This window comes from Colias croceus, chromosome 18 (assembly GCF_905220415.1).
Source record: "Colias croceus chromosome 18, ilColCroc2.1".
NCBI lineage: Eukaryota > Metazoa > Arthropoda > Insecta > Lepidoptera > Pieridae > Colias > Colias croceus.
In genome coordinates this window covers 6,025,033-6,045,415 of record NC_059554.1, presented here as the reverse complement: position 1 = coordinate 6,045,415, position 20,383 = coordinate 6,025,033, and the positions used below count along the sequence as shown (strand labels likewise).

At 35.4% G+C, this 20,383-nt stretch overlaps 2 protein-coding genes across 4 annotated transcripts in view; one reads left to right on the top strand and one right to left on the bottom strand.

The window, feature by feature from the left end:
- Positions 1 to 20,383, bottom strand: part of LOC123699871 (probable Rho GTPase-activating protein CG5521) — a 40,404-nt gene that overhangs the window by 3,261 nt on the left and 16,760 nt on the right. For all 3 annotated transcript variants that reach the window (XM_045646918.1, XM_045646919.1, XM_045646920.1), the window contains 17 exons: positions 19,934 to 20,037; positions 13,395 to 13,525; positions 12,853 to 13,007; positions 12,210 to 12,335; positions 11,218 to 11,385; positions 10,913 to 11,009; positions 10,439 to 10,623; positions 8,250 to 8,405; positions 7,717 to 7,945; positions 6,693 to 6,831; positions 6,394 to 6,502; positions 4,364 to 4,524; positions 3,442 to 3,630; positions 2,957 to 3,083; positions 1,788 to 1,943; positions 1,041 to 1,199; positions 232 to 478 (listed from right to left, as the gene is read on the bottom strand). In XM_045646918.1, the coding sequence (XP_045502874.1) occupies positions 232 to 478; positions 1,041 to 1,199; positions 1,788 to 1,943; positions 2,957 to 3,083; positions 3,442 to 3,630; positions 4,364 to 4,524; positions 6,394 to 6,502; positions 6,693 to 6,831; positions 7,717 to 7,945; positions 8,250 to 8,405; positions 10,439 to 10,623; positions 10,913 to 11,009; positions 11,218 to 11,385; positions 12,210 to 12,335; positions 12,853 to 13,007; positions 13,395 to 13,525; positions 19,934 to 20,037 (2,638 nt within the window). The remainder of the gene's footprint in view (positions 1 to 231; positions 479 to 1,040; positions 1,200 to 1,787; positions 1,944 to 2,956; positions 3,084 to 3,441; positions 3,631 to 4,363; positions 4,525 to 6,393; positions 6,503 to 6,692; positions 6,832 to 7,716; positions 7,946 to 8,249; positions 8,406 to 10,438; positions 10,624 to 10,912; positions 11,010 to 11,217; positions 11,386 to 12,209; positions 12,336 to 12,852; positions 13,008 to 13,394; positions 13,526 to 19,933; positions 20,038 to 20,383) is intronic.
- On the top strand, positions 8,831 to 9,590 carry LOC123699874 (endocuticle structural glycoprotein ABD-5-like). Its single transcript, XM_045646922.1, has 3 exons — positions 8,831 to 8,924; positions 9,009 to 9,124; positions 9,299 to 9,590. The coding sequence occupies exons 1-3, from the start codon at positions 8,913 to 8,915 to the stop codon at positions 9,489 to 9,491; spliced, it is 321 nt and encodes a 106-aa protein (XP_045502878.1). The 5' UTR covers positions 8,831 to 8,912; the 3' UTR covers positions 9,492 to 9,590.

Genomic DNA, 20,383 nt, shown 5'->3' with positions numbered 1-20,383 from the left:
TTATTATAACATTGATGTTACTAATTTTTCAGCATTATAAATAAATATACTTTAAATACAGGATATAATTTCGATTAAAGTCAAAGAACTTCATAAAGTAAAATTTTTTAAGAAACACAATTAGTGAATTGTGTATTACAAGGTAACAATACAAAGTGGAATATATGAACTTCGTAAAATAGTTGAACGGCTCCACTTTTCAATATACAATAATTGATGGCGTGTACAGACCAGCGGGCGGCGGGTGCGCGTGCACGGGGTCGCGCACCCTGGTGACGAAGGTCTCGAAGGGCGTGGGCAGCGTGTGCGCGGCGACGAGCGCGTCCAGGTCGCGCGCGCGCTCGCTGCACGCGTGCTGGTACAGCGGCATGGTGGCGCGCACGGCCCGCCCGCCCGCGAACGCCGCGCCGCGCACCAGCGCCGCGCCGCACCGCGCGCGCACCACGCACTCCTCCCACAGCGGACCGAACACGCCCACCTGGACGACGATGTTATTATAAACATGAACTTTGAAAACTGTATCTACGCGGATAGCTAATGAACTTTGAAAGCGGTTAGACATACGATTCTTCCAGATAAAATTAGCAATCAAATCGCTAAATTTACGGGCTGATACTTAAAGGATAAGATTACAGTTGCAATGAAGACCCATTTGTAGGATATACAACAACAGATCTATGCTTATACGTAAGAATTTTCTTGCTAGACAGCCATCCGCATAAAGAAGCAATTATAAACTATTGAGCAGTAAAAAAATAGTAAATAATTTTGAATCAAGTCTTTATTATAATCTAACAAAGACTAACTAAACTTTCAACTTTCCTAAAGAAAGGAAAGTCTGGTCGTCGTGGGCTCTTGATCTATTATTATTTTTATCGTATATAGATACGATCAAAATAAACAACATGTGGCTACAATAAAATCTTATTTACATTTTAAAGCTCAACTATGATATTATTTCAATTTAGAAAGAAAATTAGCTAATTTAAATTCGAAAGACTCACTATAAGACTAATTTAAAAACAATACAAGTCACTCACATCAGGTTTCCTCGACACAGTACAGCGCAATAAGCCTCCAGGCAGCGGGTACAACACAATGAGCACGTCACAGAACTGCGTGGGCAGCGTGTCGCGCTTGTACGGCCGCCAGTGCTCGCTCCACACCACGTGCACCTCGTCGTTGCCCAAGTGTCGAGTCTGGACATTATAATAAATATTTGATGCAAATTTAACTGTAACATTTCTTTAAAGAAATATTATATGTTATGGTATAGTAAAGTTCTGTGAAGTTATACAACTATCTTACGTTAATGTAAAGTGCGGTTTCTAAAGGCAACAAAAATTTAAAATGCAAACCATTAATACATTTCTCAACCTTTAGCTCGGGATTTCTGTCGCGTGAAACGCGGATAAAGGATTTATTATGTGTTTCCTTTTGCATGCTCATATACACATATGTATGTATTTATTTAGGCATGTTATTACACTATATCGTGTACACTTAACATCAGGCAAGAACGTGGTCAAATACCTGTATGTATAAGTCGCGTTAAGTAAAAAGAACGCTGACGGTTAAGCTGCGCATTGGCGATTTATCGGTCTATTTGGTGTTATGAGGTGGTATAAGAATAACAAATAGGTAGTTGCGAAGCCACGATTCGCGAGCCTAGTTCAAAAATAAAATAATCGGCACATAGCTTACGTGCAAAACTCGATCCATGCGCAAACACACCCCATCACTTTCATCCAGCGTTCTTTTTACGTGACGCGTACTGTATATGGTACCTTATTGAGTATAGCGTCTGGCGTGTCAGCAGGCATGCGCGTGGCCACGTGGAACAGCGCCTCTAGCGTGAGCGTGGCGAGGTATGGCGCGCTAGTACCACCCCCACCACCACCGCGCAGACCACCCGCGAATCCCACGTGGCTTTCTAGTTCCACCTATACATACATTATATTATTATCAACAATTTACTCTGTTTGTTGTTGTGTCCAGCGCTAAGACACTATTCTTATGAGGTTTTTTTTATTTATTTACTAGCTTACCGCCCACGGCTTCGCCTGCTTTCTCTAAAACGATTTGAGATATAAACTATCCTATCTCTCAAGTTGGGTCGAACTGCACATGGTGTGCGAATTTTATTATAATCGGTTAAGTGGTTTAGGAGTCCATTGAGGACAAACATTGTGACACGAGATTTATGCACTTTATTGTACAATACCAGTAATAAAAACATATATAATTTAACATGAAGAACATGAATATGGTAAGTGCACAATAGGCGGCCTTATTGCTTAAAGCAATATCTTCCAGGCAACCATAAAAATAAATGACATGTACGATGCTGGTTAAAAGCGAAGGCGCAAACATAAAGAAAAAAATAAAAATAAGGTTATAAGCTATAAACTCTACTTAGTATTTTCTTGTGAAATAAAAGATTCATCTTTTATTTCTTAACATAAACTCTATACTGTCCAACTGCGCTTTCGTAGATATTACAATAATACATCAACTTACTGATGAAAAGTTATTCCTTTGCACTTTTCCGTATTCTTTGTATTATTTGTGCAATATCGTAACACACACGTAGGCATATTTGATGCGTTTCACATTAAAACAAATAAAAAATGAGCGTGACGTTCGCGCCAATGAGCGAGCAAGCGACTGAGTGCAGTTACGCCACATGACGTATGTTGAGTGGAACATAAGTGATGTAGGCGGTATCGTCTCCATATTAATATTATCTCAATGCAATAATATGATGTCTTGAATACACCACCTCCTGTTGTACTTGCAGTGGTTATGTTAATATTATTATGTTGATAAGTAAGAACACTATTAAATTTTTGAACGCTCGAATATTTTTAAGTATATTACGAACAAAAAAAGACGTTGTCGTTTAATAATTATTTTATTAAAAAAATAACGGATTCATAAGTTCAAAAAGTCATACCTCCCAAGCCAGTGCTGCCAAGAACGCTTCGTAGGCCGGACTTCCGCAGCGATTCGACAATATTTCATTGCGCGTTTCTTGTCCCTTTCCAACGTAAATAACTGCAACTTTGTGTGTTTCTCGACACCTGTTCGAAGTACATAATATTTAATGTGAATCTTATGTCGTCTTTTTAACTACTGTTAGTTTTCTGGATAAAGTTAACTATATGACTTTTGAGGTGTATAAGAAATACGATTTGTGAACCATTAGTGAATCCTAAGCACTAAGTTGAAAAAAAAAGTATTATTTGCTACTATCTCTATTTTCACTGAAACCTCGCGCTTAATACAATACAGAAAATGTGTAAACGTGTTCGAGTTTTTGTGCACGCGAATACACTTGTGATTGTATATGCACGTATTTCTATGTGCGCGCGTTTTTAACAGTACGTGCGTGTGTGTGCGTGCGCATATTTGTTATCGTGTGTCTAAATTTTGTATTACCTCTGCGCATCCAAATTCCTCAGCTCCCGTAACAAGCGATCAGTACGACGCAGTAGATGCGCATGCGCACGGCGTGCGGGCGCTAACGTGCCGAGTTGCGCAACAAGTTGCCGGCTCCATGCAAACGGGCTGCTCGGAGTGCACTCGCTGCTTTGGGATGACCACTCCACTGAATCCACTTCCTCCTCACTGGTGGAAAGATACAATTTAATAGTGTTTTATTTCTTTTTAGAACATTATTTTTACTCTAATAATCCATACTAATATTATAAATGCGAAAGTAACTCTGTCTGTCTGTCTGTCTGTTACTCAATCACGCCTAAAATACTGAACCAATTTGCATGAAATTTGGTAGGGAGATATTTTGATACCCGAGAAAGGACATAGGCTACCTTTTATTGCGAAATATGTACCACGAGCGAAGCCGGGGCGGACTACTAGTAAGTTATAATAATATATAAATGAATACGTGATAGTTGTTAAAAAGTATCCATCTTGGCAGACGTTCCAACTCAAACTCACACATTTATTTATGTATTCAATTAGACTAGAAGCACTTTCGAATCGTCATATTTTACGTTCTATAGTCTCTTTTTCGTGTTTTCTCTCCAAAGGAACCTTATGAACGTTAACAAAACCGTAAAAAAATTGCCGAATCGGTCGAGCTTTTTACGAATTACACGCTTTGCAACAACATTTGGGCAATATTTTTTTTAAAGTGAAACTTCTTTATCGGGGTTGGAAAAAAAAATTAGTGTAACATTTTTTCGTTACGCGTGACATTTTTCCGTTACGCGCCATCTTTTTCTTATCCCTACCACGCGCGATTCGACGTATTTCTGTAAAGTTGCATATAGTAAATTATTTTTTGAAAAATAAGGTCATAAAGAAGTTTCACTTCTTACGTGTGTACACTACTCACGTGTCGCGGTGCGCCAGATAGTGGCGCTCGGCGTTGCGGTGCGCCACGAGCGCGCACACGAGCGCGTCCTCCGCGCCGGCCGCCAGCGGCGACGGGCCCGCCTCGTCCAGCCGCCGCCCGCACGCCACCTCGGGCGACGTGTGCCCTATGTACGCTAGCACCTGCCGATACAAAAAATAAATTAAGCGAGCGGCCCGATCGGTCCACGACACAATAGATTGTCTATTGTGTCGTGTCTCGACCCGCCAGAGCGATCGAATTTATTCTATTCTTTCAGTTTTATGTGTCTAAAGGACACACCGCGTATAGGTCTACCAGAATCTGATGGCATATTTATATTTAAGAAATAAAAGATTTTCATGTGGCAACTTTATTTGACAACTATCAAATTGGTTGTCAAATTATTTGTCTTTTTGCAGTTATAGTCCTTTTCAACTAGGATGATTCCTGTGACACATCGATTGTTGACACGTGTAGAGATTGCCTTTACTGAAATTGTATCAATTGATTCCGATAATCGATAATATTTTATATGGAAATGAAATCGATTTGAATAAAGGACCAAAATCAGTTATTTCGGCATTTCGCCAAAAATTAACTAAGGAATCTTAGCAAACAATAGCGACAAAAAGTAAACAATAACAATTAGTAATAATAACACAATACCACGTAAAGTATCAATATAAAAATGCAACTTGTATACAAAGCTGACGGACTCGTACAGACGATTGACGCGATTGACAAACGATCACAAGATGGGCGTCGATTATATGATTTTCCAACTCTATAATTTTTCAACGTTCGATTTCATGTACACGAATTGCGTAGGTATTATTTTTTTGTGTTATTTTATTTTATTTTTCGTTATATTAAACTAAACAATACTGTTTTTGTTTTAGTAGCTTAAGATGTTTAATTTTTATATTTTTGGTATTAATGCCGCCTTAAAATAAAAATATTATGCATTAAAATTATTTTTGCTTTTTAAACATAAAATACGTAATTCGGAACACAATGAAGTGTCACAGGAATCATCCTAGCTGAAAAGGACTATAATGAATAATTTTTAAGCCTGTCCCAGACAGACGCGGCCTACGGTGGCGATCTGCTGTTGCCTTCTTGCTTGACCGTGATAACAATATACTGCCGCGGCCGCGGTGGCGGTCATTCTAACCTACAGCGGCACATTAGCTCTCGAGTCTCACCTGCAAGTGGACGTTAGAAATGGCCAATCGTACGAAGTTTATTGCCCATATTTTGATTTAAATTCTGTTGTTTTTTTAGTATTTATTTATTTATTTATTTGGTCAACCAACATTTGTTTACAATGATTCTTTAATATAATTATTATATAACATTTAGTTAAGAGTAGTAAGTCTTTATGTGATGTATCATACAAAACTGGGTAATTTTGCACTGTTTGAATAAACAACTCAGTGTTTATAGGCATAATTTCACGCGGTACACGCGGCCTGTTGCAAAAATTTACAACTGATCGCGTAATGACCGCCTCATGTCCGCGCGCTCATTCACACAGAAGCGGTGGCGGAGAGGGCGGGGCTTGCGGCCGCGGTAAGCCGCGCTGTGACCGCGTCCAGGCCGCGTCTGTCTATGTCGTTCCTAGAACTTTCAAGTCATCCAACTGACCGCCACCGCCACCGCCACCGCAGGCCGCGTCTGTCTGGGACACGCTTTAGGATTTTGACTAAAAAATCTTCGAAAATGTCGAAAAAGCCGCTGCAATCACAAGCAGGAGGTGTTGTTTATAATGTGTATAGAAAAATATTCGACGAAGAAGGGTCAAACACATCCCAATCAATTTTTAAGATTTTATTTAAAGAAAGGCAAGATTTAAAGATAAAAAAGTTAATACAAATTATTAAATTAAAAAAGAGCATGTGTCAGAAGTGAAACTTTCAGATTCAAAGATACCAAAATAGTCGCCTAACTCCATGACGTGACGGTACTGCTATGACACGACCTTGAAAAGAACTTTCAAAGTACGCTAAAATATTGCAAAATTCTCATACATGATCCAATTGATGTTTATCCGGCGGTGAATTTCTATAGTCCGGCAAAAGATCCGGCGGTAATGGCGGCGGTAGAGATGATAGGGTATTGTCTCGGGGACTGTCCACACTGAAAGGAAATGAAACAAGTTTTTATTTAAGACCAATATCTATACCACATAAATCAGAAAAGAAAAGGATCAAAGAATTTGATATTTTTGGTTTTATGGCATTCAATTGCTTTATAAATAATGGAAAAAAATTAAAGAAATTCACAACAGCTATAATCCTTATTACTTTGTATTATTATATTTACGTACACAGTGGGCAAAGGCAGCGACTCGAGCACGTCAGCGGCGACCACAGCGGGGTCGTAGTACAGCGCGGACGCGTCCCAGCACGCCTTGCCCGTTATATCACGTAGTAGCACACGCACTTGCCGATCTGATGTTATTAGACCTGACAACATTTATGAATGTGATGAGTTTGTTATTTAGAAATAAAGGTAAAAACGTAAAAACATTATTAGAACACGTAAAAACATTGTGCGTTTTCGTGTTATAATATTTTAATTTCATTTTTATTTCTATTAATCTAATCATAATGCATATTGCAAAAACCTCATGAATTTACAAAATCATGTAATAATTACAAGAAATCATAATACATATTTACGCATAAGTGCGCTGAGCACGGGCGGGCCTAGCTCTGTGCCATTAATACTCTACAAACAAAAATACTACACATACCCGGTGTAGTTCTATAAACGATGCCGACATGGAATTGAGTATTTGAATAATTTTTTTTTTGTGCTAAATGGAAAGATTATATATTAGTTTTATAACAAAACTATTTTTTTAATTTTTTTTTTGCAATAATTCAAAAGTTATTTCAAAATAAAAATTAGTCTTTGAATCCAGTACCGAAAACACACTGACAACTCCCGAAGCGTCACCCGGACGCGTGTGACGTCATAATGTTAGTTTTCACACATTGCAGTTGATACAAAAACGTATACAACTATAACATTTTGACGTCACATCTATGGTGACCAGCCATGGCGCGTTTATAGTCACGTGATTTTAATTTGAATTTCATCAATTTTTAATTGCTTATAATTAATTGAAAAACATTTTTTTTAAGTTTTTTGCATTAAATATCAATATTATTAATAATAAAGTTTTAAAATACATGCAAAAAATCAATAATTTTTTTTTATTCAAATACTCAATTACTCAACCGCATGAGCTGTATATGCTGTGCGCTGAGCACGGGCGGGCCGAGCTCGCTGCCAAGCGGCGGCACGCTGTCGTGCTACTTTTCATACAAAATTACTACACATACCCGGTGTAGTCCCTCCTTGCGTTGCGTCCAGCGAGGGTAGTTCAATAAATGACGCTAGAGTAGAATCACTAAGCCGCATGAGCTGTATATGCGGTGCGCTGAGTACGGGCGGGCCCAGCTCGCTGCCAAGCGGCGGCACGCTGTCGTGCTGCTCGCACACGCTCGACGACAGCTGACAGCCGGGCCAGAGGGGCCAGTGACCGAGGTACAGCACGAGTTGGGAACAGATCTGGGTAGATGAAGTTGTATGTTAATGAAAAATAGGAAAACAACGGTAACAATGGTAACTAAATTACATGAATCAGAGTGAATAGAATGAGACAAATACACAATGTGAAATATATTACAGGAAAACAATAATGATAAGAATTACATTGAAAAGTAAAAATAATCATCAAATTAGAGTCTATATACATATTTATCGTTGGGATATAGATATTTATCATTTTAAATAATTATATTTTCAAATACGTTTAAGTTACTTTCACATACTTTCAAATTTAAAATATGAGTTGAAGAAAATATATTATTACCGTCTGAGCCCATAATTTGACATCGATACTCGAAGCAGGGGCGGTCTTTGGTCCAAGATTATCGAGCTGAATGTTCGGGTCGAAATCTTCATCGACTGGCAAAGTCAAGCCTTCGATATCTGAACCATTCGTGCCTTTCATTACAGCATACAACACCTGTAAACAGAATATATTAATTACAATCGCGTATTAAAAGGGATCCAATAAAATTAAACTATAATTAAGTAGTTTTTTTTATAGCTTTTTTAATTCGCAAAAAAAGTTAAAACATCAAATTTGAAACTATGATAACGAAACATTTGTCCAAACAATTCATCTGAATTAGCAAATGGGGTGAGTCATACAAGAGGTCATAATGTGTGTATTGCGACAATTCAAGTCTGCAAAAATGAGCCAAGGCTTTTCTCAAGTCTCTGATAAAACAAACTCGAGTTACGTAAAGAAATATAACTTAGCACTAGACATATTTGTTAGATATCCATCGCTTTATTCATTAGCACCATGTTACGAGTGCAATATTTCGTCGGGAGATAGTTTTGTCATCAATTACTGTTTTGCAGTTATAACGGCAACCGTGGTATCGAATCTTCACATTCAATATTCGACTTCAGCTGAAGAACCTTGTTTAGTATTTTCCAAATACAACACCTAAACTTGTTCAACATGCAGAAATACGTAAGTTTTCTTTAAATTCAACATTCTAAACTAGACGATAAATTGTACAGAGAACATCTATAAAACTTTTCAATTTTTCCCTAGGTGTTGGTAGCCCTTGCTCTATTCGCCGTCGCCGCTGCGGCTCCCCAGCAGCCACAAGAGCCAACCTACATTCTCAAACAGGATTCTGTTGTCAACCCCGACGGTTATAACTTCGAGTAAGTTACTGAATAATTATCTATAAAAATTTAAATACTAGAAAGTCTTTCAATTGGTCAAATCAAACAAACTTTCACGACTTTCTCCACTGACTTCTCATATGTTTTACAAATATATTTACATCAATTATGTACTCTAGACCGTTTAACATAGAGTTGCAAATTATCCAACAGGTTCGAAACAAGCGACGGCACGCAGCGCCAAGAACAGGGCAACCTGAAGCAACTGGCCGAGAACGTGCAGGCCCTCCAAGTGCAGGGCAGCTACAAGTACGCAGCCCCCGACGGCCTCATTTACACCGTCACCTACGTCGCTGACGAACACGGTTTCCAACCACAAGAGCATGTTGAACACCCCGGACAATAAGTTCAATTTTGAACGTCGGTCATCTGTCATTCCTTCTTCGCACTTTCGCTTATAAATTACGGGTAATTTTCTACTCGTTATTTATAAATTTTGCACTTTCTATTCATAAAATGTAAATTGAAAATATGTCGCTTTGTAACTTTCTCAGATATTGATTTCTATTACATTAATGGGATTCAATGTTTGGGTAGGACTTATATTTTTACATTGTAAATTTTGGTACATTTTTTAATTTTTTATATTGTTTTTAAAAATCCATGCAAATAAAGTTTTTGTTTTAAACATGTTTTTTTATTTTCAAATGGTTCAAGAAAACATTCTACCACAAAACACATCAAACTAAACATATTTAATAGTAATACATTTACTTCATCATATTTTAAAGGTAAACAGTTTGGCTAGTGTTAAACACACTTAACCTACTTGCAACACATTTGGGCATGTTATAAAAATATTTTGAAAAATCCTTCAACATGATTATCATAATTACAAAACATACTATGCTTATTCGTCATTATTACTTTATAATGTTTAATTTTTATTATTTTGAAAACTATTTTTTTTTCTAAAAGCAGCAGATTGTGAGGATTCATTTTATAACTTTTTTATTAATATATTATTTTACGGTCAAATGCGTTTACGCGTCGAGCATTATAACAAATTACTTTCTCTTTCCAACCGTAGCTTACATGAAAACATTATTTGTTTTCATTTATTATTTCAAAATTAAGTTTAATATATTTTTCTTTGTTATGAATATCCAGGTGTTTATATTATTTATGTATTTTTAAACTTTCTACACAGAATGTTTGTACACATCTGATACACTTAAACATCAGCCATCCATTCGTAAAAGCTATATTAAACGAAATGACTGGATATCACTTAGGCCGTTAATTAAACGACGCTAGTTTTTTAACGAAACGGCTGATTAAGCTGCCACTCACCCGGAATATCATCAAGAGCAGCGTCTGCTCAGCGTCCCGCTCGCGCATGAGCAGCGCGGGCCCGCAGCGCACCGCGAACTCGGCGAGGCAGAGCAGCAGCGAGCCGGCCAGCGGCTTCACTGCGTCCCTGCTGCTCGCGTGCGATATTTGCGCCAGGCACGCGCATATCCATTTTATTATTTTCTCTGTGGATAAATTTTTGCTCATTTATCAAATGATCACACTTATTGTAAGCTGTGGTCACATATATTCACACATATTGTAAGATGTGGTTGTGCATACGCCAACTTATATAAAAAAAAACTGTATTTAGCCTAAGAGGATCACAAAAGGTCGTTACATGTGACCTTTTGTGATCCTTAAATAAAGAAAATAAAATAAAAAATAAAGAAAATAAAATAAAAAGAAAATAAACATAAATTTCTATTTATTTTATTCGAATGCATATAAGTCGTATTCAAAGATATATCCTACCTATTAATCCGGGATACATTTCCACGATCCGGTCCGTATAGTCAGCCAGTACCAGAATACAATCACTTACAACTTTGGCAATGGTTTTATTTTTCATCTGAAACAATACCATTACAATACAGATTGTAAACCCAATTTTTATATACTAACAATTCCCATTATTATTTAAATAAAATGAAGTACATAAACACTAACTAAGGAAAAAGTTTCCATTTTCTAGGAGATAGTCAAATAATAAAAACTTTTGATTGATAATAATTTTTAAAAATGAGTATCGTGTAAGGAGTATTATGTATATGACGTACCATAAGCATCTGCAACAAGCACGTGACGTAAGAAGGTAAACGTTCGCACGCAATCCGCGACGCGAGCGCATGCGCAACGTGCGCAGTGAGCGCACACGCGCCCGCACACCGTGCTGCGGCGGCACCTTCACGCCGACACACACGCACCACTATGTTTAGTACGTGCTCCTGCGCAACGGGTTATGGTTAATTGAGTATTTGAATAAAAAAAAATTATTGATTTTTTGCATGTATTTTAAAACTTTATTATTAATAATATTGATATTTAATGCAAAAAACTCAAAAAAAATGTTTTTCAATTAATTATAAGCAATTAAAAATTGATGAAATTTAAATTAAAATCACGTGACTATAAACGCGCCATGGCTGGTCACCATAGATGTGACGTCAAAATGTTATAGTTGTATACGTTTTTGTATCAACTGCAATGTGTGAAAACTAACATTATGACGTCACACGCGTCCGGGTGACGCTTCGGGAGTTGTCGGTGTGTTTTCGGTACTGGATTCAAAGACTAATTTTTATTTTGAAATAACTTTTGAATTATTGCAAAAAAAAATTAAAAAAATAGTTTTGTTATAAAACTAATATATAATCTTTCCATTTAGCACAAAAAAATTTTTTATTCAAATACTCAATTGGATACATTTTACAAAAAAATAACAATCACAACTAATATTATAAATGCGAAAGTAACTCTGTCTGTCTGTCTGTTACGCTTGCCCTCTTAAACCTCTCAACCGATTTTGATGAAATTTTCGCGCTAATCGTGAGAAATTTTTAATTACGTATGATAAATTAACGATTTATGATATTCTTGTCAATTGATTTTTGGGTAACATCATAGAATATGGCGTTTTACGCTCTTATGTGATTCTTCCCTCTACGAACTAACATTTTTATAATACTACAATCAAATTGAATGTCTGCTTTATTTCAATAAAAACATTTCAATTAAAAATTATGTTATTTCCAAATAAATAATGACTTACTTTAAGATCAGGACAGGATACAGTGTTATATTGATGAGGGTAGGGCTGCAACATCGGCGCATTCATCAGCCCGTCGGGCAGAGAGAGCAGCGAGCCGAGAAACGTGACCGCCGCTGTACGAGGACACTGTAAGGGATTTGTGTTATTGCTTTGGTTTTATCATTCTGATTTATGTGACACATTTACGCTGGTTGCAGAGCTTGACCGACCATCAGTGCGTACGTCAGTCGCGCTTGTCATATGTATTGAAATTCATAAAACCTTTCATAGCTAGACCGACCATACGCACGCGTATTGTCATACGCATTAGTGTCATAGTCATACAATTGTTGATGCGTATCGTCAGGACCGACGGTACGCACTGACGGTCGGTCAAGCTCTGCAACCAGCCTTATGATTTCAATTAAATGCAATGTCAATGCAAAAAATGTATTTGAATATACATATTACTATTTTGAATCTATGTTTTCTAAGTTTTTTGACTCTTTAGAAACAATGAGCAAGTTTACTATATAGTAATTAGATATAAAATAAAGAAACATTTTCCTCTTTCATTACTTTTTGAATAAAAAACTAACATGGTTGTCGACATGGCTCTCAAGATAATTACGAACATATTTAATAAGTAATAAAAAACACTTACAGACGGCCCCATATCCGAAGAGTTGAGTACCACAGTGGATGCGTGTACAAAGTCCAGTAACAATAGAGAGTATCCATCTAGAGCGAGAGAGAGATAGCGCGGCGCAGCATATTCTACTAAAACGTCTACCACAGAACGATCTTCGCCTGTCAAACCTGTTACGAAAGAAGAAAATGTTGTATATTAAGCCTAATATAATATTATTACGAATCTTAAATCTATCGAAAATTATATTATACAAAAATATTCGCATACAGTTCAAAATGACAACAAGAACAAATCGATATTTAATTAGAAGTGAGATTAATAAACACCAAACATTGATAAAATTTACAACAATTATGTATGAACAAAATCTTTTACATTAGATTTTGTTTTTAATCCAATTTTATGTTTAGGAGAGCGTACATATTGAATCACTTAAAAATTCTACAATAATAATTTCAAACATTATATTTTGTAATTTTAACTGACAGATAACCTATCCGGAACATATCCATAACTTATAAAATCGGTTATTAATTTATTAAATTATTTCTCACCGTGATGCAAAGCCCGCTGGTACAGATTCAAATGCGCTAGATGTAACCGATTGTTGCATGAGGTAGGCGATCCGGGGCCTTGCGCTTGCGTCGACTCGCATAAAAGACGGAGTGCCAGTAATTTGCCCGCCCTGTGTTAAATCCATACTTAACAGGTCAATTAAGGAAAGCTGGCATGTTCACAGTACTCACACTTATGCAATTTCACTTACAGTATGATCAAAAATAAATGCGACTCTAGTTTCATTTTAGACTTGAATTGTAAAATGGGTGCGTTGTAGATAAATATATGCAAATATAATTATGAAAGCTCTCATAATTTACCTGTAAAATTATAATTTAAAAGTAAATCAATTGATGAACTTAATTATTTATTCTAAAAATAATCAATTGGATAAAAGTATTAATAATCATTCAATTATCAAATAATAATTAAATTTCAGGTCATAAAAACAATATAAATAACACGTGCGCTCACTCCCAAGTCCCAACACACGGATGGTTGTTTTGATAATGATTTAAATAACGGACGTCTTCTGCAGTTGCGGAGCAGTCTTGTCCTGACTTTGGTCGAGTAAAAATATCTAAGAAATATTATATTTGTAGTAAGTACGTAATACCTACCAATACGCGCTAACAAATATGTGTTACATGTTTATTGTATAATTTTCACACTATTGGTTTTAAACTCAAACTCAAACATTTATACAATTAGACTTCTTCTAGAAGCACTTTTGAATCGTCATAACAGTTTAACAGTTTTAACATTTACCACCAATTCAGAAAGCAGTATCTATAGAGAAGAAGAAGAATCTATTTAATCATAATCGTAATCTTCTACTTCACTGAAACTTTCATCGCTCGAAGAACTCGATGTTTCGCCGTCGGAATTTCTTAATGTTATTATAAATGAGTCAGTGTAATTATCTACTTTTGGTTCCAATTGAATATATTTTTCCTCATGTTCTCGCGTCTTTCTCCAAACGTCACTAAACATATCCAGACTTAATAGCATTTGCTTCCTTTCTAAATAATTCTTCCACAGTTTTCAAGTTAAAGTTCACAGTTTGTGATGCTACTTTCCCTTTAATTAAAAAGTATTGTTTCATACAAAGTAAAAATGGACCAGAAATTCTTACTCATGAATGATAATGTCCCTTCGCATACGACATGACAGGGAACGGCCGCTCTTCGAGACCAAAATATTCAAGTTTTAGACTGGCTTGCATATTCGCTCGTCTTTTAATTCTATTGAATATGCTTAGGATATGTCACAACTAAGCGCTCTAAAAGATTTTCCGCAAAATTTAATTACGGATCAACAACTTTACGAACACTTCCAAAGAACACATACCGCAATAAGACATTGGTATTCAATTTTAAGTAAGAACAACCGATATCGTTTGTAAATTAATGTAAATGGTGATAACTCTGATTATTAATTAGTAATTTGATTGTAGAAAAAAAAATGCCGATTTTAGTCAAAATTTATATTTTTCTAACAAGATCCTTATCATCCAAATTTACACCTTGGTGAGAAAAATTGACATTTCTAATGAAAATGAACAAAAAATTAAATGATTTTATTAAATACTGTAAAATAGTATATAATTCTTCCATTTACTGTATCACAAAATTCTTCATAGATTTTTAGATATTCGTACTACACCAATTACATCACCCTGTATTTATAAACAATTGCAAAATATGACACATACATAGGCCGAGAGATACTGACACAAAATTTCGGGTCATTTGTAACAGAACGGCGGTTCTACAGAGGTCTTATTACGCAATGACAAAAAGAAAAATGATGGTCAGAACGCTGGTACCGGCGGACTAGTCGCGTGGGCGTAAGTCACACTCGTCGGATAAGTAAGAACCCTCTAGACCGCCATCCTGTTACAAATGACCCGAAATTTTGTGTCAGTATCTCCCGGCCTAACATGTGCAATGTTTAAATGTGTTGACGTTCCAGCTCTTCTTAATATACTTATATTATAAATGCGAAAGGAACTCTGTCTGTCTGTCTGTTACTCAATCATGCCCTAACTACTGAACCAATTTGCATGAAATTTGGTATAGAGATATTTTGATACCCGAGAAAGGACATAGGATAGGTTTTATCCCGGAAATCCCACGGGAACGGGAACTATGCGGGTTTTTCTTTGACTGCCGCGGGTGGAAAGCTAGTAAATTGATAAATAATGCCAGAAAGGTGGCTTTAATAATAATTAAGGCTTTATTTGGGCTATTGTTTATGCTTATTAAGGACGCTGTCACAAATCTGCGTTACTCAAATTTAGGTATCTAACGTCGCCACGTGGTTCGCGGGAACATCACGCTCACGTAAAAGACGTAAACATAGCGCATTCCATTTTATAGACCATCTTCATACTTGATATTATTATTTTTTTTATATTTTTATTGAAATTGATTCCAGAAGATTACTGGGAACTTTAAAAATTCATTTTGTTACTATTATTAGTAGGTACGATCCTTATAAGTATTTTAGTGTATTCAACCAACTTAAAAAAGTGTGACTATTTTACAACAATTTGAATATGAATTGTATTATTGTATACAATATCGAAGCTTTTTAAGAAATGTATAAAATACTTTTTTAAGAATTATTATCATACATAATATTATGTTACCGGCAATATATTAAACCCGGCATTGTATGCAATTCTTAGTAAATGTATGTTATTTCGAGAAACAGTCGGAATGAAATAAATTAAATTCGTTACCACACATTCACATTACCTATATCTTTAAATCTGAACTTTTCCTAAGTAGCAAACACATTTGCAAATGTGGGTGGTTTTTGGGGTAGCTATTAACCAATATGAGGTCAAAACTAAAATCCAAGATGGCGCCGACGAAAATTTGAAATCTTTTCGTCATGGGTGTCATTTTCAAGGAGTTGGAGTCGCTATTAATCAATATGAGGTCAAATCTAAAATCCAAAATGGCGCCGACGACAATTTGACATCATTTCGTCACGGGTGTCATTTTCATGGTTTTTGGGGTAGCTATTAACCAATATGAGGTCAAAACTAAAATCCAAGATGGCGCCGACAAAAATTTTATATATTTTCTTCATGGGTGTCATTTTTATGGTTATTGGGGTAACTATTAACGAATATGAGGTCAAAACTAAAATCCAAGATGGCGCCGACAAAAATTTTATATATTTTCTTCATGGATGTCATTTTCATGGTTATTGGGGTAGCTATTAACCAATATGAGGTCAAAACTAAAATCCAAGATGGCGCCGACGAAAATTTTACATATTTTCGTCATGGGTGTCATTTTCATGGTTATTGGGGTATCTATTAACCAATATGAGGTCAAAACTAAAATCCAAGATGGCGCCGACGAAAATTTTACATCTTTTCGACACTGGTGTCATTTTCATGGTTTTTGGGGTAGCTATTAACCAACATGAGGTCAAAACTAAAATCGAAGATGGTGTCGACGAAACTTTACATCTTTTCGGCATGAGTGTCATTTTCAAAGTTTTTGACAGCTATTACCAAATCCCCAATGTAACCGTCGATAATTAGGTATATTTTTCTTACTCCTTTAAAGTAAACTTAAATAAAATAACAAAAACGTTAACAACCACAGTTTTGTAGAAAGTCTTAAAAAAAAACAATTTTAAAGAACATTGAAATGCATATTGAGAAATTTAATATAAAACGCAACTCTGTGGCAATAATGTTAATATTCTGACAGATATTATTAACTTTAAATGTATTCTTTAAATATATTCGCTAAACTTTATTTTAAAAAAAGTTTATCTAAAACATTTAAACAAAGAGAATAAAATAAAAAAGAACGTGTGTGCCGAGAAAACGTGTCAGGAGTGAAACTTCTTGGGCGAGATTCATAGATACCAAAATCGCCGCCTTGCTCCATAACGCGACAGTATTACCATGACGCCATCTTGAAATTCGACGACCATCTTGGATTTTAGTTTTGACCTCATATTCGTTAATAGCTACCCCAAAAACCATGAAAATGACACCCATCACGAAAAATGTCAAATTTTCGTCAGCGCCATCTTGGATTATAGTTTTGACCTCATATTCGTTAATAGCTATCCCAAAAACCATGAAAATGACACCCATGATGAAAAGATGTCAAATTTTTCGTCGGCGCCATCTTGGATTTTAGTTTTGACTTCAAATTGGTTAATAGCTACCCCAAAAACCATGAAAATGACACCCATGACGAAAAGATGTAAAATTTTTGTCGGCGCCATCTTGGATTATAGTTTTGACCTCATATTCGTTAATAGCTACCCCAAAAACCATGAAAATGACACCTATGACGAAAAGATGTAAAATTTTCGTCGGCGCCATCTTGGATTTCAGTTTTGACCTCATATTGGTTAATAGCTACCCCAAAAACCATGAAAATGACACCCATGACGAAAAGATGTAAAATTTTTGTCGGCGCCATCTTGGATTATAGTTTTGACCTCATATTCGTTAATAGCTACCCCAAAAACCATGAAAATGACACCTATGACGAAAAGATGTAAAATTTTCGTCGGCGCCATCTTGGATTATAGTTTTGACCTCATATTCGTTAATAGCTACCCCAAAAACCATGAAAATGACACCCATGACGAAAAGATGTAAAATTTTCGTCGGCGCCATCTTGGATTTCAGTTTTGACCTCATATTGGTTAATAGCTACCCCAAAAACCATGAAAATGACACCCATGACGAAAAGATGTAAAATTTTTGTCGGCGCCATCTTGGATTATAGTTTTGACCTCATATTCGTTAATAGCTACCCCAAAAACCATGAAAATGACACCTATGACGAAAAGATGTAAAATTTTCGTCGGCGCCATCTTGGATTTCAGTTTTGACCTCATATTCGGTAATAGCTACCCCAAAAACTATGAAAATGACACCCATCACGAAAAAAAGCCAAATTTTCGTCGACGCCATCTTGAATTGTTTTACCCCACCAATCTATTCAACAACCCATAAAAAAGAGGATCTCAGGCAAGGTAATTTTAAAAACATAATTTTAAATTACAAATAATTGGAATATGAAACTTATACAGAACTTTACTCATATAAAGTATCAAATATTTCAAATCACGAAAAAGACAGTGCACGCACAATAATCTTTTTTATTTCGTTTTTATTTTTGGCACGAGGAGCGATACACCCGTCCTTCCAAGAGCGCTTCTGAGCGCGGTCTGACGAACCGCGAGAACAAAATGTATGAAGAAATCGACAAGTATTTTTAATTTAGCTCATTATTGAAATAAAATTTTGATTTAGATTCATAAAAATTACACCATATATAAAGGACTATATATCCCTCAATAAGATATAGTTAAGAAGATAGATTAGGCTCTTAATTTTCCTAAAATGGTACCGGTTTAGACCCCATTTTTTTGCATTTTATGCGTTTATTGTGATGGAAAAAACGTATTTCAGCGACAATTTTGTATGACGTCGTACAATTTTTATAAGATGAACGTAGAGCTGAATATATTATCTTTAAATTAAGATATTACTATGTTCTCACGTGTAATTGCTTTAAGTTAAAATGGTACCGAAAAACAGCGTGTTTTTGTAAAAATACGTTATAGCGTCCTTAAAGGTGTTTGTACATAATATTATTGTTAAAATTACATTTCATTGATCCTTATCAGTAAATATTGAATAGATATTATGTACATAAAACAAATTTTTATAAAGTTTTTGCAGTTCAGAATTTAATATGAACATAAATAATGATTTTAATTCGTTATAACAGGAATAAAAAATGTCACTTTGAATATATTTTATCAGTCTTAAAAACATCTATTGTTTTATTATTGTAGTTTGCATTGTGAAGTGAAAAACAACAAAAAGTGAATTACTTAATAGATATTATAAAATTATACTTATGTAAGAAAATCAATGAAACTGCAATAAATACAATGCAATCTTATCTTACACAATCTACATAATCAACAGTAATGTGCAATCGTAAAAATCGAATTAATTGTAATAACACAGATTATTATCATATTATTGCTACTTTTCTTACTCATTTAAAGTAATATTCAATTAATGTAATTTGAAATTGTCTCATTGCATTTCATGTTGCTTCGATTTATTGTATTTCAATAATTAACACTAGCTTATCGCCCGCGGCTTTGCCCGCTTTCTCTAAAACGATTTGAGATTTAAACTATCCTATCTCTCAAGTTGGACCGAACTGCACATGGTGTGCGAATTTTATTATAATCGGTTAAGTGGTTTAGGAGTCTATTGAGGACAAACATTGTGACACGAGATTTATATATTATACTAGCTTACCGCCCGCGGCTTCTCCCGCTTTCTCTTAAACGATTTGAGATTTAAACTATCCTATCTCTCAAGTTGGATGGAACTGGACATGGTGTGCGAATTTTATTATAATCGGTTAAGTGGTTTAGGAGTCCATTGAGGACAAACATTGTGACACGAGATTTATATATATTAAGATTAAGATTAAAAATAAGAACAAATTAATACCTGTGTGATGGAGGCAGTGCTTCTGCTTCCAGACACCATCCTGCCACCAAATTGAAAGGTACGTGGATCTCCGTGTTTCCATTAAGCGTCTGATTTGCGCTTATCTGCAATAACATTACTTCATCACTAATCTTCATTGTTTATAAATTCATCACTAATATCAACACAAAATAAATATGTAATCTTTTTTATAAGAATCGAAATAGTATATCCGTATTTCGTTGTAACTTAGACTTAATCTGAGATTATTGTTTATCTAAATCTGTTTACAACGAAAAATACTTTACCATTGAAGAAACCATTAGATTTAAATAATACATCACATTCTATTCAACAACGTTTTACTTTAAATTCAACATACAAATAACAAGCAAGTTGTACCTCAAATTGACAGTTAACGAAAGAAATTTTATTCTACCCTCGGAAAAAAAAATAATTAAAAATAAATAA

What these genes read in the sequence shown, in the direction of transcription:
- LOC123699874 (XM_045646922.1), top strand. An exon ending in CCCGACGGTTATAACTTCGA is followed by an intron (nt 9,125 to 9,298) that starts GTAAGTTACTGA and finishes ATTATCCAACAG; the next exon opens with GTTCGAAACAAGCGACGGCA.